The sequence below is a fragment of the Erinaceus europaeus genome, chromosome 2 (assembly GCF_950295315.1).
Source record: "Erinaceus europaeus chromosome 2, mEriEur2.1, whole genome shotgun sequence".
In the NCBI taxonomy this organism is placed as follows: Eukaryota; Metazoa; Chordata; class Mammalia; order Eulipotyphla; family Erinaceidae; genus Erinaceus; species Erinaceus europaeus.
Window position 1 is genome coordinate 67,642,566 of NC_080163.1, and position 25,195 is coordinate 67,667,760.

The 25,195-nt window shown below is 36.2% G+C and overlaps 1 protein-coding gene across 1 annotated transcript in view; it reads right to left on the bottom strand.

Annotated features, from left to right (window-relative positions):
• The window catches only part of KCNU1 (potassium calcium-activated channel subfamily U member 1), a 154,153-nt gene that overhangs the window by 98,357 nt on the left and 30,601 nt on the right, over positions 1–25,195 (bottom strand). The window contains exons 11-18 of the mRNA XM_060182759.1: positions 21,587–21,692; positions 20,000–20,082; positions 17,456–17,525; positions 12,983–13,135; positions 9,127–9,239; positions 8,673–8,741; positions 3,551–3,640; positions 3,112–3,212 (exon numbers count right to left, since the gene is read on the bottom strand). Of these exons, the coding sequence (XP_060038742.1) occupies positions 3,112–3,212; positions 3,551–3,640; positions 8,673–8,741; positions 9,127–9,239; positions 12,983–13,135; positions 17,456–17,525; positions 20,000–20,082; positions 21,587–21,692 (785 nt within the window). The remainder of the gene's footprint in view (positions 1–3,111; positions 3,213–3,550; positions 3,641–8,672; positions 8,742–9,126; positions 9,240–12,982; positions 13,136–17,455; positions 17,526–19,999; positions 20,083–21,586; positions 21,693–25,195) is intronic.

Here is a 25,195-nt window from a genome sequence, read left to right on the forward strand (position 1 = left end):
GAAAAACAGAAACAGGATGTGTTATGGATTGACCTGCCAATGCCCATGTCCAGCAGAGAAGTAATTGTAGAAGCCAGACCTTCCACCTTTTGCTCTACATAAAGATCCTTGGTCCATACTCCCAGAGGGATAAAGAACAGGAAACCTCCAATGGAGGGGAGGGGATATGGAGATCTTGTGGTAGGAATTGTACCCCTCTTATATCACAATCTTGCCATCATTATTAAATCAGTAATAATAAAAATTTTTAAATAATAATAATTAACTTGGATAGTGTGCCTGTTTTGCCTTTTGTGTGACCCAGTTTCAAGGCTGGTCCTCACAAAGCAAAAAAAAAAAAAAAAAAGAAAAAAAAACCTTGATGCTATGGAATTAATTTATTGTCTGTCTGTCTTTGAAAGATGACCCAGAACAGTGAAGTCCTAGCCACTACAACAACAAAAGTAAAATCAGGCTCAGCTGGTATCACAGGCAAAATCATGTCCAATGTTTAGAGAAGAGTAAGCAGCAATACTTCATAAACTTTCAAAATATCAAAAATTAATTGATTTCTAGTTAATTCCATGGGGCAAATCTGAATACAGTGACAAGAACAAACAGATTTTACACTATTGTGAAATGTGATTTATCTTACTAAAATCGGTCAGTTTTAATATCTGAAAACTAATATCAACAAACTAATGAACAAAAACATGTTTATCTCTATAAAAAGAAAACAACATTCGGCAAATATAATAATTTTTAAATCAATAATTCAGTAAAGAAGAGAAATTTCACAGATAAAAGACATCTAGAGAAATCTGCACTTAAAACCATGCCTTTCTATGTAAAGTCAGGAGTGAAACAAAGATAAATTCTAACCACTTCTACTCTACATTGAACCAGAAATTATTCTAGAGCTATTAGATAATGTTAAAGTGAAATAAAATACAGTCAGAAAAAAAAACTGTTTGAGCTAATAAAATGAGCTTAGTAAAGTTGCAAGATAAGTGGTAAATATATAAAGAAATGAAGAGTATTTATAAATCCTTTTTAAAAATCATCTCTTTTATTGGATAAAGACAGAGAGAAACTGAGAGAGTAGGGGGAGATAGACAGGGAAAGAGAGGGAAAGAGGCAGAGAGAGACAGCTGCTGACCTGCTTCAATTGTGAAGCTATTCCCCTGCAGGTGGGGACCAGGGGTTTGAACCCTGGTTCATGTGCAATGTGGTTTGTGCTCTTAACCAGGTATGTCACTGCCTGGCCCCCTGAATAGTATTTCTATTAGCTAACTATGAATTATCCAAAAGCAATTTCATTTATAATATCTTTAAGGGGAATAAAATATTTTGGAATCAATTTAACAAAAGTAATCTAGGACTTATACCAAAAAAATGATACAATATTTTTGAAAGACATTAAAGGAGATCTAAGTAGATCTATAGATCATACGTTTGTGGTTTAAGAACACCTAAGATTTTATTAATTAAGCCGTATTTTATTTCCAAAAACTGGCCTGCAGATTCAACACAATGCACATCCCTCCAGAAACATAAAGATAAGAATAACTCTGATGGCAAATTTAAATTAAATACCTAAAACACTGGAGTCTTTATACAAAGAATCTTTCTGTATCTGGAAGCAATTAAGTTTAACTGGAAGGGACTCTATTATAATGAATACTTGAGATTAAGTTTTATTTGTTTGGATGTTGTTGGAAAAGGATAGTTATTGGTAGGATATTGAGTTCAATCATAGAAAGAAGAGAAGTACTTCCTTATTACAGAGTCAAAAGAAATACAACCTATGAAGGGAAGGGTATGGTCCTCACAGAAAAGTGTTATTTCAGTACTTGAAGAAATAATAATTATAATAATTAACACTTAAATGATAATTGGCTTGCAATATAATATGAATATTCATGCACTCAAACTTACACAATGTTCAATGTCAAATACTTCCCAAAGGATTGATGAGAGAGAAAAGGAATGGTGTTGAAGTGGCATCCTTATGGCCAGCCAAGCAGTCAGGTAAAAACTGAAGTTAGGGATACCATAATGATATAGCAAAAAGAGCAATGGACTGAAAGTCACCACGCCTGGTAATGAGTTGGACAATACCTCTAGCAGCCCTGTGACTTTAGAAAAGCATTTTGTTGCTAGGCAGTGGCGCACTAGGTTAAGCCTACATAGTAAGAAAAACATTTTGCATTTTTTTAAAGAAATCATTTGCTTGAATTGGTAATACAATTTCTAACAGTTCTAATACATTGATTCTTTTTTTTTTAGTATTTATTTATTTCATTTTGTTGCCCTTCTTTTCTATTGTAGTAGTAGTAGTTGTTGTTGTTGTTGGATAGGATAGAGAGAAATGGAGAGAGGAAGGGAAGACAGAGGGAGAGAGAAAGATAGACACCTGCAAACCTGCTTCACCGCCTGTGAAGCAACTCCCCTGCAGGTGGGGAGCTGGGGGCTAGAACCCGAATCTTTGAGCTGGTCCTTGCGCTTTGCACCACGTGCGCTTAGCCCACTGTGCTACCACCTGACTCCCTAATACACCGATTCTCATGTTTTGTATACTTAGTGAAGAATTTTCTGAACATTTATTTATTTTTTTTAGAAACCAAAATTGAGACAGAAGAAGAAAGACACCTCCAGCACTGCTCTACCACATGGAGATTATCTCCTGTATGGACCAAGGTCTTGAACTAGAGTCCTTGCACAAAGTAAGCTGTGTGCTCTGAAGGATGTGCCATCTCTCAGCCCTGCCTAGCACATTTTAGTCGAGTTCAAACAAGCCTTGTCCTTTAGAAGAAGAAAACTTCAAGATCAGGCCGTGGTGCACCTGGTTGAACATACAAATTACACTGCTAACACACCTAGTTTCAAGTGCACTCTCCCCACCTGCAGGGAGGAAGCTTCACACATGTGCAAAACACTTGCAGCAAAACAGTGCTGCAAGTGTTTCTTTCTCTATCTTCCACTTCCCTCTCAATTTCTCTGTCTTTCTATGCAAAATAAAATAGTTTTATATAATAATAGTTTTAAAATAATGAGAAGATGGAAACTCTCCCATGTAAGTCAAATTCAAGAAACTGTGTTGGGGTGGGGGGAGATATAAAATGCAGTTACCTGGAAAGTGGTGTAAATGACTTTTGGTTCTGCAGCTGCATTTTTCAATCATTTCAGGAGAATGCACATCCCTGTGACAGTGGTTGCAGTAAAAGAAGGCTCTGGATAATGAAAGCAAATCAAGAATGACTTATGTGAGACTTGATACTAGGAAAGGCATAATACTGACTTAGTTTTCCTGCCATTGTGTTTCATTTGCTGAGCTGGGAAGATAGCAGGATGGCTACACACACACACACACACACACACACACACACACACACACACACACAAAGATTTTCATATCTAAACCACCAAAGGCCCTAAGTTCAGCCCCCCCCCCCCCAGCATCATCATAAAACCAGAACTAAGATGTGGTGGCTAGGAGAAAAAAAAAAGTTTAATTTGCTTTATGGCTTTACCACCCTGAAAATGACAGACAAAAAATATATATGTATACCTTCTGACTACATTTGCAGATTCAGCAATAAAGAACCCCAATGTGTTCTTCCGAAGCTTAACTTGTGCAGGTGGATTTAATATCAGACCACTAAAAAGAAAAAATATATATATATAGTAACATTTCCCATTGACTTCCAGGGCTATATTTGGTATTTTATTCTTTCATTATATATAAATATACTGAGTTTCATAATTAATAGGACTCAATTCATTTTCAATATCAGACATAGTAGAAAATGTGTATTTCACTACATTAAATTACTTGATACATATATATATATATAGATAGATAGATAAATAGATAGATAGATATAGATATATATACTACATATACTGAGGGGAATGATGTACTGATATGCAGAAACGGGTGAGCTCAGAGTTTCTACCTGTATATTATATCCTAACTTGGAGATGGTCAAACAAACACAAATTCAGGACACTTTGTTAGTTTCCACCACCCAAAGTCAAGTATGCCAGGACCACACAATTGCTACTCTTATGATCAAACTAGTGGTATTTAGCATTATACCATTTGTCTTTTAAAGTTAGTTATATCTAATTAATTTAAAATTGAATTCAAAAGTTCCATTAATTTACATAAGCATTTTTGAGGGTTTTTTTTTTCCCCTCCAGGATTATTGCTGGGGCTAGGTACCTGCACTACTAATCCACTACTACTGATGGGCATTTTTTTCCTTTCCTTTCCTTTCTTTCTTTCTTTCTTTCTTTCTTTCTTTTTTTTTTTTTCAATTGTATAGGACAGAGAGAATTTGAGAGAGGACAGGGGAGGTAGAGAGGGAGAGAGAAAGACAGACACCTGCAGGTCTGCTTCACCACTTGTGAAGCAAACCCCCTGCAGGTGGGGAGTCACAGGCTCAAACTGGGATCCTTGTTTTTCATACTATATGAGCTGAACCCAGTGGGCAACCACCCAGCCCCCTAAGCATTTTTGAACCTGCATTACCTTCATTGATAGCTATATTCACTTTAAAAAAAAGATTTGTGAGCTGAACTAGATGGAATAAATAGCATAAGGGTTATGCCAAGAGGCTCTCATGCCTGAGGCTCTAAGGTCTCAAGTCAACCCGTCCATCCACCACAACACCACAAACCAGAGCTAAGCACTGATATGTAAAAAAAATACATTAATAATAATAACAATAAAATTTTTGAGAGCTAGAACTACATGAATTTTTTTTTTCTATTTATGTGTTACTTGAAACTTTTCATTTTCTATTTTTTTTCTGGGTTATGTGCTTGAAGGCATGTTCATTCGCATTCAACCCATGGTACTCTTGGACACCTTATTTTATTATTACTATCTGAATTCCTCATACTTCTCCCTGTGTTTTTCAGTATTTCTCATTTTTAATTCTCTAGTTCAGACCTACATGATGAAGTCTTATAATTCCCTTCACTCTGTACATGATGAATCCACTCTCACCCCCTTTAAAACATACAGCTTTTATATTTACATTGGAAAAAGATCAAATCTTAATATTGACAGAATGTATTATGTTACTAAGATATCCCAAAGTAACTTGCAAATGTTAGAGCTTTATGCAATAAAACTTGTCAGTCCTCCACATAGTAGAAAGATGACAACTACAGTGAAACAGATTATTACTTAGTCATAGGATAGAATTTTATGAGTATTTGCTGACTGAAAACTAATGAGTGAAGTAGTTGCCTTTGACTCAAGGGGAAGAAGATGTCACATATTGGTTGATATTCACTAGTTATCAAGCATACACTTAGATGCATCTTCATATCTCCTTTTTATTAAAGGGAGCAAGATTTTGAACTTATATTTAATATTTACTTATGAATATACCATCGTGATAATATCTCTCATTGCATACAAAATAAAGACAAAAAGAATCTTGAAGATTTTTCCTGACTTATTTCTGTCATGTCATGACCAGATTACTGTTAAGAGAATGATCACCAATGAACCAAACTCACAATATTATTTGTTTAGGGACATATCCAGTTTTACTTTTTAGCATGTGATAATTTGTTCTGTAAGACCGCTTTTTTTTTTTTTTCCAGCCACCAGTGTGGTTGTTGGGACTTGGTGCTGCCAGCATTACAAATCCACAGCTCCCACCCATTTTATTTCTTTCTATTTTTAAATGGGTACGACAGAAAGAAATTAATAAGGAAAGAGAAATAGAGGCACCTGCAGACCTGCTTCACCACTTGTGAAGCTTCCGCCTTGCAAGCGGGGAGTGAGGGCTCTAAATCAGGTCTTTGTTCATGGTAAGGTGTATGCTTAACTAACTGGCTGTGTCCTTTGTAAGACCAATTCTCACAGTTTTCTAGAACTTTTCAAAATTTTAGGGTCAATTCAAGTATACCAACTAGAATAGAAGGTAAAAGATGTGTGAAGATGTGGGTCTAATGTGTGTTTGAGCATGGATGTTTGACCCCTTGGAAGCTCCTCTATCAGACTCCCCTTGGCATGCCAGTCTGGTGGTCGAGCAAGATGTGGTTAGAGTATGCAGGGGAATTCCAACCTTCCTATCAGCCTAGCCATATCACCCCACCCCTCCTCCCTCTGGTGGGCTTTGCCTTCCTTATATTGCTGTTCCTCCGTTCCTGCGTCACCATCTATACCTTCTCATTGCCTTGCTCTCTATTCCCTTATAAAGAGATACTGGTCTCATTGGCCAGCTTGGCAATGTCCCCTGCACAGTTACCCCTTTATAAACTTGTAACTGCGTCAATAAAATGTCCCGTTTTCTGCCACAGTACCCTAAGGAGGTTTGTGTATCGTTCACTACCATGGTATAGTTAAAGACCCCTTAGCGAACTCACTCACTCCTGTCTCTGCTAGCCAGAGTCATTCCCCCCTCTCCCCGCCCCTGTCTCCTGGTGCCCAACAGGCCAGACATAGAAGTGGGAGCCGGACTGGCTCGTTCCCCCAGAAGAACCTGACAAAAAAGACAGATTTTTAACCCAGGTTTTCAAAATACTAAACAAGAATTCACCCACTGAAAAAGCCCATCTTTCCCACTAGCAATAGCAACTGAGGTAGATTTAATCCAGCTTGATGATCAGAGCACAGATCCAAGAGACAATGTTAAGTTCATATACTGGGTCTGTCACTTAGTAGTGGTGTTAGCTTGGGGGAAATTACTTAGCTTTCTGAACCTTCAGTCTCCTCTATGAAATGAAATTAGTATGTATTTTTCTACCATAGCTTTGTGAGGATTCAGGAGTTAGCAAAGTCTCTCTAGCTGTGTTTGTTAGTCATGAGCGAGCAAACATAGAAGAGATTGCTATTATCAATATCTTTAGTCCTTTGATTCATATATCTATTCTGTGAAGAACTAAAGCTAAATCTATTGGATTGTCGGCAAAAGTCATGACACATTTTTTTCTATGCAAAAACATGTCATGACTTTTCCCGACAACCCAATATGTCAAAATAACTCCTCTTTCATTGGCTGGATGAGGCTAACAGTGTTGTGTGCTTGAATATCTTGAGTAAATGGGAAAAGTGTCACCGGTTAAATATTTATGTTTCTGGTTATGATTTCCTAATTGTCACATCAATAAAATTTGCAGTAATTTAGAATAGTAGAGCTTTAGAGGATCTGAGAGCATTTGTTCGAGTAATTTCAAAATCCAGTGAATAAATTGGTCCCAACATAGGAACTGTAAAGTTAGTCATTATGTCCCATCCTTGGAGATTTTGCTTTTGTAAAGTCAGAAGTCGAGTTTTAGAATTATTTTACCTTTAAAGCTTTGTAAATAATTATGGGCACAGCCCAAGACACTTGCAGACCTGCTTCACAGCATGTGAAGCGACACCTCCCCTTTCCCCTCTCCCCTCCCGGTGGTGGGAGGCCAGAGGTGTGTGTGGGCTTGAACCGGGATCCTTATGCTGTCCTTACACTTTGCACCATGTGAGCTTAACCCACTGTGCTACCGCCCAGCCCCTGACACTACTATTTATTATGTCTTCCTTAAAGGACTTGTTTTATGTAGGACCTACTTATTTATTTTATGCTAATGTCTTGTGCGTTGGGTTGACTTCGGCAGAAGTTATATAGTGTCTCCAAATTTCATATTAAATAATACCTATGTAGCTCATCTAGTATCATTAAATACTACTGAAATTTGAATATCTCTTTAGGTTACTGATAATGTTAATAGAAGAGATCCAAAGAGATTAATTAAGTCATAGAGATTAATTAGGGGGCCTCCTCACTTAATAGACTCACCTACGAGTTCACAAGACTAGCAAATGATAATCAAGATTGTAATCTAGTTTGTTTATTGCAAGTATATTAGAGCTATTTTTCCACTAAAACATGCACAAGTCAATATAATACTTATTCTTATTCTCAATCCCAGTTAAGACATTATTTTCTTATTTTTATTTTTCTTAGCATCTTTTATCTCTATGGCACTGTAACTAATCCCTTATGCTTGCCTTGGAATTTTTTTTCTTTCTTTTTTAACTTATATTTAATATTTTGAACTTATATTTAATATGCTTGCCTTGGAATTTTTTTTCTTTCTTTTTGAACTTATATTTAATATTTACTTATGAATATACCATTTGATAATTTTTTTTCCTTGTCACATGATCTAATATAAATTCTCAAGAAATACTGATGATCTAGTATGTTACTGATTTCTGTTATTTATCCCATTAACAACTGTTAACTTTCCCTAACAACCTATAGATTTGTTCTGAAGACTATTCTGTGAGAAAAATGATGCTATCACAAATCATTCTTTTTCACAGTATTGCTTCATGACCATGACTTACAAAATGTTGTAATATATTTTTAGAGGAACAGATCTGACAAAATGACTACTTCTCTCTCTTGCTTACAGGGCAGAATTATGGTAGGACTATAGCAACAAAATCCAAGGTGTGTTTATCAATTGGGATAAGCATTGTAAACTCACTCAGTCATAAGCAACAATACTAAATGTACCATAGGCATGCAGGTTCTTAGTAGTTAACTTTTTAACAAATAGAAAAAAATATTAGTTTTTACTTTGTTTTAGAAGTCTTAATCATAAAGATTTTCCTCCACCCAACCCCCCCCCACCACCAAAAAAAAAAAAAGTTAAGAGATTGGGAGTCTCATTGATACCGGTAACCGTGAAACGCTGATTTGTGCTCAATGGCTATCAGCATGATGTGCATCTTCACAAAGCAGAGCCTGGAAAGGAAGACAAATAATTGTGAGGACAAAGAACACATCAGGAGACAAGTACACAGTAACATGGTCAGAACCCGGTGCTTGGCACATATTTACCAAACTTGGAGAACACTCAGCAGAAGAATGGCCTCCCAATCAAGGAGTTCTCACTTGTAAGTGAATCCATCCTGACTGAATAAACTGGTGTGAATGACTGGTGTGTCAAGGGGGATAGCGAAGACACTGTCACAATCTGTTTGTAACTTTCTACATGTTAGAGATGTATCTATTCATCCTTAGGTCTTCAGTATTTGTGATGGAGTCTGGTTGGCATTGAACCCTCAATGTGCTGTTGAGAATACAGTCACTGCATGGAATATGAGGAAGGTAATTTCATTGAACTTACCGGGAAACTTCAGGAAAACTCATTCCAGCAAAATCATCAGAGAGACGTTGAGTTAGTATTTTGTTCTGCAAGCCACTAGAGAAATCTTTTTGCCAGGTGTACTTATGGGGAACCTGGAATATAGAACATGTTTCATAAAGCACATTCATATGGAATGTAATAAATCAAGTTACATTCTGCTAAACAATAAACCCAAAACTATGATATTTAGACTGTAGAAAGATTTGTCTTAGCATTTAATCAGATTTTAATATCTTTATTATTTTATTGGATAAGACAGAGAGAAATTGAGAGGAAGAGAGAAGATAGGGAGAGAGACAGAGAGACACCTGCAGCCCTGATTCACCACTCACAAAGTTTTCCCCCTACAGGTGGGTACCTGGGGCTTGAACCTCCCCTCCATTCTTGAGTATTGTAACATGTGTGCTCAACCAGCTGTGCCACCACCTGCACCTCCCCCCAGATAAATGCTAATTGGAGGACTGAGCCTCTAAAATACACCTCAGCTACTCTACTGGATAGTTGAAAAGAAAGTAGAAGCATCAGACCTTAATCTATTTCCAACTGGAATCTCAAACATCTTGCTAAAACACGAGACTTATCCAAATAATGTTAGCAAAGTAGACTGATATTTTCAGCAACAATAAGATGGAAAAGATAATATGGAATGTGTTTCTCTGTAAGTAAGATTGTTTTTTGATAAATACGTTAGTTTTCTACTAACTACTTAACTAAGCATAGTCCATAAATAAAAATTATATTCCTGAAAAACCCAGTATCAGAAACTTTTGAGGGTTGAAAATACAAAGAGCTATTTTGATCCTTGATGATAGGAATGTAAAAATTACCAAAAAAAAGTGGGGAAAGGATACAAACAGAATATTCACTAAAGAAAAGAGCAGACATATGAAAAAAGTGATACAAGTCATTAATTGTCAAGTAAATGTTAATAAAAACAACAATGAGATACCACTTTACTCCTGTGAGAATGTCATACACCTGAAAGAATAGTAACAACAAATGCTGGAATGGTTGTAGGGTTAAGGAAACCTTCAGGCACTGCTGGTGGGGATGTAAGTTGGCCCAGCCCCCATGGAGAGAAGTCTGGAGAACTCTCAAAAGGCTAGAAGTGGACTAACCCCACAACCCTGCAATTTCTCTCCTGGAGATATAAGGAATCAAACATACACATCCAGAAAGATCTGTGTATACCTATGTTCATAGCAGCACAATTTGTAATAGCCAAAACCTAGAAACAACCTAAATGTCTAACAACAGATGAGTGGCTTAAGAAAATCCTGGTAGAAAGCTGGGGGAAAAGCTCCCATGGCTCAAAACACAAAGACCAGCATAAGAATCCCAGTTCCAGGCCACAGCTCCCTCCCCACCTGCAGAAGGGAAGCAGGTCTGCAGGTGTCTGTCTTTCTCTCCTCCTCTCTGTCTTCCCCTCCTCTCTCCATTTCTCTCTGTCCTATCCAACATTATCAGCAACAGCTACAACAACAATAATAATAACTACAACCAGGACAATAAAATGGGGGAAATGGCCTCCAGGAGCAGTAGATTCATAGCACAGGCACCCAACCCCAGTGATAACCTTGGAGGCAAAGAAAAAGAAAAAAAAAAGAAAATTCTGGTATACATAGTGAAATCCATTGTGTAGGCACCAAGCCCCAGTAATAACTCTAGTGACAATTAAAAAATATATATATATATATATTCAGAAATAAACTAGATCCTAATTGGGGGAAGAAAAAGAACCTAAGATACTGGAGTCCTAACCATCAAACTTAAGTACTGCATGACAGCACAGAATTAAAAACATCTTATTCTGACTCTATTTAGTTTAAGAGATTCAAAATTTAACTTCAGGCTTTATTTTCTTCCCTCAAAGTTTTAAATTATACTACAACTCTTTTCTCAATCCTTATACTCTAAATCCCATTTCATAATAAATGTTGACAGGTGTTACTTAATTAGTTACAGCTTGAGATTAAAAAATAAAAGAGGAAAGAGAGTTGGAGTATAGCATTAGTCATGTACTTCTAATTTCTAAATCTTTATAAAAAAAACTGAAGTATTAATATAGAATTCTCACTACATTTATTTTCTCAAACTATTAATATTAAATTTGCAGTCATCATATTAGATATTGCAGTGGCTTTCTGATTGCTAGCATATAGAACAAATAAAAATACCCTACAATGTCATTTCCTGGACCTTAAACAGTGAGTACTAGGTGACAGAAAATAAAGTGTCCTTATAGATTTTTTCTTTGGGAGGCAGAGCTACAGAGTAGTAGCAGCTGAGTCTCCTACCCTCCCCTCTCCCCTCCCTCCCATCCCCTTTCCCCTCCCCTCCCCTCCCCTCCCCTCCCCTCCCCTCCCCTCCCCTCCCCTCCCCTCCCCTCCCCTCCCCTCCTCTCCCCTCCTCTCCTCTCCTCTCCTCTCCTCTCCTCTCCTCTCCTCTCCTCTCCTCTCCTCTCCTCTCCTCTCCTCTCCTCTCCTCTCCTCTCATCTCCTCTCCTTTCCCCCTAGGCTTTGGATCATTGGGGTTTGGCAGTATCTTTGCATAACCACTGTGCTATCTCTCCCCCACCCTGATTTATCTCTAAGTGAGGAATGAGTGATTAAGCTAAAAATCTTACTTATTGTTAAAAGAAATAAAGTGTCCCTATAACAAAATCAAGGATCATCCCCTGTTGCCTGGTGATCATTTCTTTATTGGTACATCATATTTCCTTATATTCATAGAAGAAATTTCAAAAGAATTTTGTGCACCCCACTTAGTACTGTGTTGGTTTGAGTATTTTTCACCTCTTTTGCTTTTCCTTAGCAGTTCCAACGAATCCACACAAAAAAAAGTAAAGTTTTTAAATTACTGAACAAAGGAAATAAAATGCAAAAAGAGATAGAAGAGGAAACAGTAGAAGAAAAGCTTAAATTGGATTTAATCAAATGGGAAAAAATGTCATCATCTATAAAAGCTGTGAACAATTTGATAATAGGCCCAGCTGAGAAAAAAAAAACATCTTTCCTGGAGAATTTTATGAAAAGGAAATGGTATTCAATAGGCTGTTATTTGCGTAAAGATATCTCAGATCAAAAGTCCCTGAGTCACTTATTTTGCCTCAGCTAGGTATTAAAATTTTTGATGTGGGAGACCATGAGCAGATGTTAAACAACTTGAAGTATAGGGTATAGTGACCATCAGCCAGGCAGTTCTAGCTCTGCTACTTACTAACTTACTACATAACCAAAACAACTTCATTAAGCCAATATTATTAAAGTACATAATCCATGTAAAATGCACTATATACAGTACGCATTCAGTATGTGTTCACTGTTATTGCTGTATTGGGATATACCTCAAAATAACGTAGAAAACTACATTTTAACTAGCACTAGTACTGGTAGTAGCATTTCTTTATGTTTGATAAATATAATTATTTATTATTGAGCTGCATATTTTTATTGAATTTATGTTTAAATATATGACTTTTCCAACAGCATCATCTTTATTTATATTTATACTTTCAATCTCACTTTCAGTGCTTCTATATTTCTGAATACATTTACATTCATAACACTGTGGATTGCAGGTCGGAAGCAGAATTATGATTTCTATTTTGTAGGTAAATATTCTTAGGCTAGAATAAGATAAATAACTTTCTAGGTCAACATAGCACATGGAACTTTCATCTAGATCTTTCAATTCCTTTGCAGTTCAAGTAGAAGCCAAAGCTTAGTTTTGGGGGTCACATCACTTTATTTATTTATTTATTTGTTTGTTTCTGACTCTAAAATGTGCAGGCATGAAGATATAGCTAAGATTCAATATCAATTTACAAGGTTACCTTTTTATATTGTTCAACAAAGAGTGATGTTAGTAAGGTGCACAAGCCTGGCACCAAACAACCTTGGGCAATAAATCCAAGTTTTAATTCATTAAAGCAGATGATGTTGTCTCCAGTAGCCCAGCTCCAACTGGGAATCTTTGGCAGAAAACCCTGTATCATGGTAGAAATTAGGTCAAGCATTAATAACAAGTGTACCTCAATGATGTCATTTTTGACTGCATAGGTTTCTTTAATTTAGTTGAAAACATTTATTATTGTAATAATCATAGAGGTGACTGAATAAATCCAACATGTAAAAGTAGATAGCAATCAACTATTCCCACCTTTTATAACAAAAATAGTTCATTGCAAACCTAAGTCTTAAACCTCTAATCCTGCCTCAAAATTACACTTCCTTTTTTTTTTTTTTAATTTAAATGTTGTTGGGCATTACACCAGCTCCCCTCTACTCCATGTGGCATTGCTTGATGCTGTGGTCTATTTACATAATCATTATTTTGTCTGAGACCAGCCCTGCCTGGAGGGAATTGGTTTAATCCTCACTGGTTAGATGGAAGCTTGCTACCTTCAAGCTCTTTTTTCCACTCCGCCCCCTCTCCTAGCCATTTCCTTTTCTGACCTGCCACTTCCACTTCAGAAGATATAAAGGCATTTTTCTCCGATCAATAAAAGCATTGCATTGAGTTCCTGCTCAGTCACAAGAGTTCCTGGTTCCTCTCCTGTGTTGCTGAGTAAGCAGCAGCCTAGGTTGGCTCCGGTCGAGTTCTCACCAACCCAGAGTGCACGTGCCCGGGGAAGAAACACCTTCAGGCTAGCCCAGCAAAATGTAACTAAGAAAGTTACATAAGATTCAGTTGCACAACATAGTGACTCAATATTTTCAGATACTGTAAAACGCCAGGATAAGTCTAGTAATACCCACTACCTCTGTAACTACATATTTTCCCTCTGATGAAAGGTACTCATAATACTTTTTTTTTTGCCACAAGAGCTATCATTGGGGTTTGATCTGACACTATGAATCCACCACTCCAGAAGGTCATATTTTGCTTTTTTTTTTTCTCTCCATTTTTTATTATTTTTATTAGATAGGAGGGAAAGAAATTGAGAGTGAGAGAGGATGGAGAAATAGAGAAGGACAGAGAAAGATAAACACCTGCAGACCTGCTTCACTACTCCTGAAGCATACCCCTGCAGGTATGAAACCCTGGTGCTTCTGAGTAGTAGTAATATGTGCACTTAACCAGGTAAGTCACCGTTGGGCTTCAAAATTCACACTTTTTAAATTTATTTCAAAAAAATTGAGAGAAGGTTATGTAGAAAGACAGAGAGACTTAGAGAGAGAAAATCTACTCTCTAACAATACAGAGGGCTTGGGATGTAGCATATTGTTATGCAAACAAACTGTCATGCCTGAGGCTCCTTCTTCTTCTTCTAGCATTTGCCCTTTTTCCTTAGCCAGTCAACAGCGTCAGGTTGAGCCTGATGTAAAGTTTCGAGACCTCCTTTGAATCTAGAGAGGTGGCAGTCGTTGACTGTGTGGGTCATAGTCTGTCTGTAGCCGCAGAGGCAGTCCGGGTCCTAAATCCCAGGTTCAATTCCCCGCACCACCATAAGTCAGAGCTGAGCAGTGCTTTGGTGTTTCTTTGTGTGTGTCTCTCACTCTGAATATCTCTCAAAATAAAATAAAATATTAATATTTATATATAGACAACACAGAACAGAGTATTATTAAACATGTCACTGTGTTGTTCATTGTATCCTCAAGATTTATTCATTAATTCTGTCATTACCAGAGTTTCACCACTTCAGGAAGATGATACTTTCAGATAGAGAGAGACAGAGAGAGACGTGCAAAGATACCACAACACCAACACTTCCCTTGTGTAATGCAGGCAGAGTTTGAATGTGGGTTAGATTTTTAGTAAATCAGTCAAGGTCCTAGTTGAGCTACTTCAGTGATCCAAGTTAGTATTTTTTGACCAGCTTTCCACACTGTATGTATATCTATAGCCTGTGGCAACCACCAATCTTAACTATATATTTATGAGTTTGATTTCCTTTGTGTTTTGGTTTTGCCTTTGATGCTACACATATAGGTAAGATCACATGTTAAATCTTCATCTCAGACTTCACTTACCATAAATGTTCTCAAAGTCCATCTATGTTGTCATAAGTAGCAAAGTTTTTTTTTTTTTTAATTTTCATGGCTGAAAGCAAAATACCCTAAAGCTATCTCACTGGCCCAAGATTTATTTGTATAACAAAGTCTGTACATTCTAAATATATATATATATATATATGTATATATATATATTTGTTGATGTATTTATATATACGTATACATAATACACACATATCACATTTTCTGCATCCATCCAACCACTGATGGATATTTAGATCATTCCCATGTCTTGATGTTTAGAAATACTGCAATAAACACAAAAGTGCAGATATCTTTTTGAGTTAGTGGTTTCATTTATTCAAATATATGCCCCAAAATGGGATTGTTTAGTCTTTTTGTTTTGTTGTGTACATACAGACAGAAAAGCAGTGAGGGAGCATGAAAGAGACCCTAGCATTAAAGTTTCTTTCAATGCTTTGGGGAGCAGGGCTCAAATCTGTGTTTCACACATGACAAAGCACCACTTGCTGAAATATATGGTAGGCTTTTGTTTGTTTGTTTTTATATTAAGGAAACTTCATATTGCTATCTATAATAGCTGTACTAATTTACATTCCCACTAACAGTTTGTAAGGGTGACCTTTTCTCCACATTCTTGTTAAAATTTGTTATATCTTATCCTTTACATGGTAGTCTTTTAAATAAAATATTAAGTTCTTGTTGTGGTTTTATTTATATTTGACTTAATGGCCACCTGTACTTTTATATTTTCCCATTTGTAACAATGTCTATTCAGATCATCTACCTATTTTAAAATTAGACATTTTTGCTATTATATGACTTCTTGTTATGTCTTGCATTTTAAAGCCTTACCAGATGTATGATTTATATATATATATATTTTTTTTTTTCTCATTCAGTATGTGAACTTTTCACTTTGATAATTTTCTTCATCGTGCAGGTTATTTTAGTTGGATATAGATCCAATTGTTTATCTTTTTGTTGTTGTTGTTTGCACAAAACAAAACAAAACCTGTGTCAAAGACTTTACTATTTATGTCTATTAGGATTTTTTTAATCTTTTTATCTTTATTTATTTATTGGACAGAGAAAGTCAGAAATCAAGAGGGAAGGGGGTGATAGACACCTGCAGCCTGCTTCACCACTCATGAAGCTTGCAGGTGGGGAATAGGGGCTGGAACCTGGGTTTTCGCATACTGTAACATGTGTGCTAAACCAGATGTGCTACCACCTGGCGCCATATCTATTAGTTTGATAGCATCAGGACTTGCATTCAAGGATTTAATCCATTTTTATTTAATTTTGTCTATCGTGTAAGACTTGACTCTAACTTCATTCTTTCATCTCTGGCTGTCCAGTTTTCACAAAAAGTGAAAACTGATTTTCTTTAAATGTATATTCTTATATTTTCCCATTATATTAAAATATAATTAGTATATTCACAAATTAATTGGCAATGCTCATTCGATATATTTCAGGATTCTTGTTTTTTTTGTTTTATGTATCTATGATTTTTTAATGCACAATCCATATTATCTCAATTACAATATTTTTGCTATACAGTTTAAAATAAGGAAGAGTGATGCCTACAGACTTGTTCACAGAATTGTTTTGGCTATGTGGGGTATTTATGAGTTTGTATAAAACCATAGAAACTTAGGGAGTCGGGCAGTAGTCCAGCAGGTTAAGTGCAGGTGGGTTTGTTACTAGCTAAGGTTGTGCCAAGACCTGTCATTATACAAAAGGGAAAATTCTGAGTCATAACCTACAAGCCAGACCTTTAGATAGTAACTTTTAAACTATGCAAATGCATCCCTTTGATTTATATTTTCAAATGTTTGACAATCCTAATGAACCTCGGCAAAAACATTTAATTGCAGACTCAGAAGGTATTAAGGGGTCTGGTAGAGCAGCGGGTTAATTGCACATAGCACAAAGTACAAGGACCTGCTTAAGGATTCCTGTTCTAGCCCTTGGCTCCCCACCTGCAGGGAAGTTGTTTTATGATCGGTGAAGAAGGTCTGCAGGTGTCTTTCTCTCCCCACCCTCTGTCTTCCTGTCCTGTCCTCTCTCAATTTGTCTCTCTCCTGTTCAACAGTAACAGCAACAGCAACAACGATAAACAGCAAGGGCAATAAAAAGGAAAAAAATAGCCTCCAGGAGCAGTAGATTTGTAGTGCAGCCACAGAGCTCCAGCAATAACTCTGGAGGGAAAAAAAAAAAAGGAAAAGGGAAAAATAAACTATTAATTTCAGATGAACTAAGTATATCTAGCTCCGTGGAATAACAGAAGTGGTGTTTCAATAGCATAGATTTTACAATACCTTGTTATGGGACTGAAGTATCTGTATGATGATTCTGGTTTCAGGATAATAGTTCTTGATAGAAAGGACCCTAAATCAAAGCAAATACACTCATCAGTGGTGTGCCGTATTCAGTGTAAAATAATCCAATTCAAAGTTAAATTATGTGTGATTAAGAACAGTGTAAAAATAATAAACAAACAAACAAACAAATAAATAAATAACCCTGCAGTGGAAGAAGCTTCAGGAATGTTCTAGTAAGGATGCAGGTTTCTCTCTGCTCTGCTCGCTATCCCCCCACCCACCCAGTTTCTTTCTGTCTCTATTGAATAATAAATAATTTAAATAAATCTTAAAAGAAAGCATATTGTGAAGTGCACTGTTATGTTGTTCTCTCATAATACTCTGTTTATTAGCCTATACAAAGAATGTTATCGCTTCAGTGATTTAATTAACTACATCTACAAAGAAGTTAGCTCTTTAGTTATTAGGAGGCTCATAATATTTGTAGAGACAATAGTCCACATATAATTTAGCTTTCACAGTCAAACACATTATTACAATGAAAAATGATATTAAATATCTGTTCATATCTGGAAGTAGCTTATAAACTGTAGAATCCATTTTACAAATTAAGAAATTAAGATTAGGTCACTTGTATTGTATTGTAAATAGTAGCCTCTCAGCTGTTTCTTGATTATTTACAGAGCTATTTTCAGCATATATGCTTGCATATTTTATTCCAGAAAGTTAATACAAAAGTTTATCTGTTAAACAGGATGCTACTTTCATCAAGATAATTTGAATCTGTTGCCACAAGTTAAGTACCTATTCACATATTGTTTTCAGATGAAAGTAGTATTAAAGTCTAGCTATATTGAAAGTACTCCTGGTGCCAGATGGTGGCACACCTGGTTGAGGGCACATATTACAATGCTCAAGGACCGTTTGAGACCCTGGTCCCCACTTACAGGAGGAAAGCTTTGCAAGTGGTGAAGTAGGGCTGCAGGTGTTTCTCTGTCTCTCTTCCTCTCTATCATCCCATTCTCTCTCAATTTCTGGCCATCACTATCCAACAAATAAACAAACATTAAAAAAAATGGCTGGGTTGAGGCAGATAGCATAATTGCTTATTTTAAAGGATGTTTATGTCTGAGGCTCTGAGGACCCAGGTTCAGTCTCATGCACTAGTATAAGCCAGAGCTGAGCAGTGCTCCAGCGGGAAAAAAACAGAACAAAAAGGAAAACATCGTATATTTCATTTTCTTCTCTTAAAAGTACTTTTGAGGGAGTCGGGCTGTAGCGCAGCGGGTTAAGCGCAGGTGGCGCAAAGAACAAGGACTGGCATAAGGATCCCGATTTGAACCCTGGCTCCCCACCTGCAGGGGAGTCGCTTCACAGGCGGTGAAGCAGGTCTGCAGGTGTCTATCTTTCTCTCCTCCTCTCTGTCTTCCCCTCCTCTCTCCATTTCTCTCTGTCCTATCCAACAACGACAACAACAATAATAACTACAACAATAAAAAACAACAAGGGCAACAAAAGGGAATAAATAAATAAAATAAATTTAAAAAAAAGAAAAAAAAGTACTTTTGAATAGGTACAATGCAAAGTCATACACACTCTTGAATTATAATTACCTGAGAAAATATCAATAAAAAAGATGTGGTAAGGGGGTTCACAAATAATAAATGGCATTTTTATTTTTAGGGTGTCTTCTTAAAAGATTAGGAATGTTAGTTGCAACTATAAGATCTAAACAGTTGTTATTTTATTTTATTTTTTTAGCTTTATTTATTTCATTTGACAGAACAGAGAGAGAGAGAGAGAGAGAGAGAGACACCTGCAGCAGTTATGAAGCTTTCCCACTGCCTGTGGGGAGCGAGGTTTTGATCCCAGATCCTTGTGCATGGTAGTATGAGCACTTAACCAGGTGTAACAACACCTGGCCCCCAACAGTTTTTAGTTGTTTGCAAATGGTGGTGCACCCTGTGGAGCGCACACATTACCATCTCAAGGACCCAGGTTGAAGCCCAGCTTCTCACTTGTATGGGGGAGGGGAGTTGTGGGTAGTGCTTTTGAAGTCTCTCTTCTCTCTCTCTCTCTCTCTCTCTCTGTGTGTGTGTGTGTGTGTGTGTGTGTGTGTGTCCCTCTCCCTCTCCCCTATCAATGTTTCTCTGTTCTAATAATAAAGGGAAAAAAAAAGAAGAAAAAGAAAAGACTGCTGGGAGCCCTGGATTTGTCCTGTAGATATCAAGTCCTGGAAATAATGCTGGTTGTGTTAAAAAGCAAATAAAACTTTAAAATAAACTTAGATAGCTATTATCAAGTGAAACTTCAGGAAAGTGTGGGAGAATCACATAAATTCTCAGAAATACTCTATTTTCACGCTGTCCTATACATTTTCTGGAGGCAAACACCGGCAGAAATCTGGAAAATGAGCAACATGTGACATAAAATCTCTTGTTAACATGAATGCTGTTCAACCGCAGGAACTGAGCTTCATCTTTTAAAAAGCAGACAGGAAATCAATACCGGTGGATATAAAACAAAGTATCATTTTCTTACCTCATAATGTTTGATGTGTCTTCGGCATGGGAGTCACTGCACAGAGGGTTGGCTAAAATCAGGCATGCTTCTGCATATTCCATCTATTCTTCAAGATTAAATAGTAGTCATTTTGTTATATATAGGACAAAAGTTCTAATGCTTCCCTTTTGAGTTTTCTTATGGTTTTGTCATAAAACTTTCAATAAAAAAGTGAACAACCATCGGAAAGAGTTGGGACAAGTGTGTCTTTACACCAGGATCACAGTCTTGCAAATGCTTCAAGAGCTTTAAGGGCTGCAAACAATGGACCAAAGCACAGGGTCTCCAACAGAGATGTAAGATTGCTTCAAAATAGGTCAAAGGCATAGCTGTATTTTTCCTATCATCTATAACCATCAATTTATGTCCAGTGATAGGCTTTGTAATCTCTTTAAGCAGCCACATATAACATTTATCTTCAAGACAACAGAAAATAGAAGAACTGGAAGTCTGTTTGACCCTGTAAAACCATTCAATATGTGTGAGTTCTGGTTCTAGAAAATTATTGAAATGGCTCTGGTAAATACAAATTGTAGGACAGGGAATGATTCTTCTGGGCCTGGCATTTTCTGCTTTATTCTTTTATTTCAATTGTACAAATTTCTACTTTAAAAAATAAATAGCCAGGGCTAGGTAGTGGAGCACCTGGTTGAGCGGACATGTTGAATGTGCAAGGACTCACGTTCAATCCCTCAGTCCCCACTTGCAGGGGGAAAGCTACACAAGTGGTGAAGCAATGCTGAAGGTGTCTTCCTGTCTCTCTCCCCTCTTCTTAATTTCACTTTGTCACTATCCAATAAATAAATATAAATATTTTAAAGCCTTTTTGTTTATATAAGGTGAAACCTAAAATACAAGAGAAAGCTGTCTTTGATTTTAAATGAAAATTTCTTAGAGGACTAACTGTTGCTCATTAGTTATTCCATTAATTCAATGGGATTTCTGCTATTTTCCTTCACATTTCTCCTAAATATATAAATACATATACATATACATATACATATAGCCGAGCGATGGTGCAGTGGGTTAAGTACACATGGAGCAAAGTGCAAGGACTGACATAAGGAATCCAATTTGAGCCCCTGGCTCCCCACCTGCAGGGGGTTATCTTCACAAGTGGTGAAGCAGGTTTGCAGGTGTCTATCTTTCTCTCCCCCTCTGTCTTCCTCTCCTCTTTCAATTCCTCTCTGTCCTATCCAACAATAACAACAACAACAACAATGATAAACAACAAGGACAACAAAAGGGAAATATATATATATATATTTAGGATAAATTGGTAAAACCTGATAGACTTCTAGGAATGTTATCTGGGAAGACTATTGCTTAGATGGCAGGATCAAAAAAGTATACTTTGATGTCTTCAAGTTTTAAACATCCGTAATACTGATAAAAGAACAACTGTTTTCAAGAATTTGGCAAAGTAAACAACTTAAATAAATATAACTGTTTATGAAAAATGATGTCAGTTAGATATTTGTCAGTGAGGATTTGGAGGTTAAACAATACATCTTAGAATCTTAATTGAAGCAGCTTACGAAAACTACAAGAATAACTAGGTCTTACCGCAACCCTTTTTAGATCCTCCCACTTCAGTGCAGATCCAAAAACAAAAGTTGTATAGGCCAAGTAGCACTTAAATAAGGTTTCCAATTCCAAGGAAGGAAGAGACCTAAAGAATGTAATGCCAAAAAATGGAGAGAAAAAAAAAGGCAGATTTGGGGGTAAGAGATGGTCATATTTATTTAGTATATCTAATTCACTTATTTGTTAAGTATATTATTATGCCTAATCTCCTTTGGCGAATACTCATCTTAAATTATAAATAAAGATAGTTAGATGATGCAGACACCCCCAGTAAGTCCATTTTCAGGAATATGCCTGAATCTTAGGTCTGCTCAGTCATAGTGATAGGAAAATAACACATACCAGGCTAATACAAAAAGAAGAATTAGTAAGTGTGAAAAACTTTAGCATAAAATAATTTAATAATTCAAAATGACACAACTGGGTGGGGGTAGATTCATAATGGTTATGCAAAGAAACTCTCATGCCCGAGGCCCCAAAGTCCCAGGTTCAATTCCCTGTACCACTGTAAATCAGAGCTGAGTAGTGCTCTGGCAAAAAAAAAAAAAAAAAAAAAAAAAAAACCCACAACATTTAAATAATTTATTTTTATTGATTTAGCATTGGTTCACAACATTATAAGATTTAGTGCAGTCCCACACCTACATATATATATATATATATATATATATATATATATATATATATATGTATGTATATATGTGTGTGTGTGTGTATATAATTCACTGCACCCACCACAAAATCCCTTGTGATATCCCACAAAATGAAGTGGTGGCTTTCTTAACAAAGCCACCACTTCAATAATAATAGAATAAATTACTCTCTAAATGCATTTGAAGTAAACCCTGATAATCTCATGAGAGGAGTTTATTTACTTCTTGGAGAGAGAGAGAGAGAGAGAAAGAGAAGAGACTGAGGTGGGAGGGAAAGATAGAGAGAGAGAGAGAGACTTGCAGCACTGCTTCAACAATCATGTAGCTTTCCCCCTTCCTATGTGAACTGGGGCCTTAAACCTGGGTCCCATACAGTGTAAGATGTGTACTCTAAAAAGTCCAGCAACATTTAACCCCCCATGAGGGATTTTAACATATCTCTCAATTATGGATAGATCAAACAAAAACTAATGAGATTTATAAATTTTGCACAAAGCATTTAGGATATCTAACTGTTTTATCTCTCACTCTCCTTAAATTTATTGGAATATAATTAACAAATCAAAAGTAAGACACTTATAATAAATACAACCTGATGACTAGATGTGTATAGGCATTGTGAGAGGATTCCTCCCAATAAGTAAATCAACACTTCTCACTAGTGGGGGGATGAGCAAATATAAGATTTATTCTCTTCACAAACTTCAAACGTACAATGCACTGTTACTAATTCTAGTTGTTGTTGCTATACATTAAATTCTCAGACCTGATACATCATCAAAAAATGGGGACAATTACCTACTTTGGTCTATTTACATCATCATCTCATTTCTACCTATTGGTAATCAGCTTTTTTTTTTTTAATATTTATTCCCTTTTGTTGCCCTTGTTTTATTGTTGTAGTTATTATTATCGTTGTTGTTATTGATGTTGTTGTTGTTGGATAGGACAGAGAGAAATGGAGAGAGGAGGGGAAGAGAGGGGAGAGAAAGTCGCTAGTGAAGCTACACTCCTGCAGGTGGGGAGCGAGGGGCTCAACCAGAGATCCTTATGCTGCTCCTTGTGCTTTGTGCCACCTGAGCTTAACCAGCTGCTCTACCGCCTGACTTCCGGTAATCAGCTTTTTATTTACTTTGCTTTTATGAGTCTAGCATTTTTTTTTTAAATTGCATGTACAACTTATACAGAATCTTCAAATAAGGTCCGTTTGGTATTTGTTTTTGTCCGACTTATTTCACTTAATAAAATGTCCTTCAAGTTCATTCATATTGTGAAGAAAAAAAAACAGAATATCTTTCCTTCAGATAAAAAATTTAACCCATTTATCCATTACTAATTTTAATCCATTCATCCATTATTGAAATGGTCCAGAGAACAATCCTGCCTAAGACCAAAATATGATTTAATATTTAGCAAAGTGTAGAGACTCAAATAACTATTTGGAAAGAAAATTTAAAAGTTTAGAATCTTAGGGATTGGGAGAGAGCATAATGGTTATGCAAAAGACTTTCATCCCTGAAGCTATGAAGCCCCAGATTCAAAATCCAGTACCAATAAAAACCAGAACTTTGGTCTATTTTTGTACCTTTATTTCTGTATCTCTCTCATTAAAATAAAATACAATATTTTAAAAGAATATAAAATTCTACATATTTATGAGGATAATAAGTATTAATAATTAGTAATTACAATATGAAGATAAAAATGTTCATAAGTATTGAGTTAATTTATAGAAAAGATGACTAAAATATTCTGAAAAATAAGCTGAAACAAAAGTTGATGAACTGAAGTACATGCAAATTAAACAGTTCTGTGTTAAAATAAAAGGATTCCAAATATTTAAAAATAAAGATAGAGTCAAAATATTTACAAATGTAATACAAAAGCTTTAATATTGAGTATATTGAGAGTGCTTAAAGGTTAAAGATGTAGCTAGTGACTACCCCAATCAACATAAGAATAGGGAGTTGGGTTAAGTGAAGGTGGCACAAAGTGCAAGGACCAGTGTAAGGATCCTGGTTCAAGCCTCAGACTCCCTACCTGCAGGGAAATAGCTTCACAGGCAGTGAAGCAGGTCTGCAGGTGTCTTTCTTTCTCTCCCCCTCTCTGTCTTCCTCTCCTCTCTCCATTTCTCTGTCCTATCTAACAATGACAATATCAATAACAACAACAATAATAACTACAACAAAAATAAAAGCAAGGGCAAGAAAAGGGAAAATAAATACATATTAAACATAATAAAATAAATGAATTTCATAAATAAAATTTTTTTATTTTGGCTAAAAAGAGAGGAATTGTAAAGAAAAGGAAATATACAGTGGGGAGTGGGTGAGAGAGAAATCTGCAGTACTTTTTCACCACTCAGGAAAACCTGTTGGTGAGGGTTGAGGGCTTGAACCCAGGTAACCTGTGCACTCAATTGGGTGCACTACCACCTGTCCCTGAACTGTGAAAATATACATATTTTTAAATAGAAATCAAAAATGTATGACAGAACAAGAAGAAACCATTCCTCATTTTTAAAATATGTATATTTTTTGTATTAAACATGCATTTTCCAGTGTTTCACAAAATATTTAATTTGGGCTCTGCTAGAGGAAAAGTAAACTTCAAAGAAGAAAAACACATCACCTAAATCATTTCTGGTGGTGGAACTACACTTTTACAATTTTTTATCATATTAGTGATTTTTTATCATATTAGTGATTTAGTAATGATTGACAAGATTGTGGTGATAAGAGGGGCACAGTTCCACACAATTTCCATCACCAGAGCTCTATATCCTGTCCCCTCCATTGAAAGCTTCCTTTTCAATATGCAGTGACACAGGTATGAGCCCCCAGCTATCACATGGCAGCATTTGCACAGTGAAGGCTTCAGAAATCAGAAAGCTATACTAATGCTTTTCTTCTCTCTCCTTCTTCATTTCTACCTC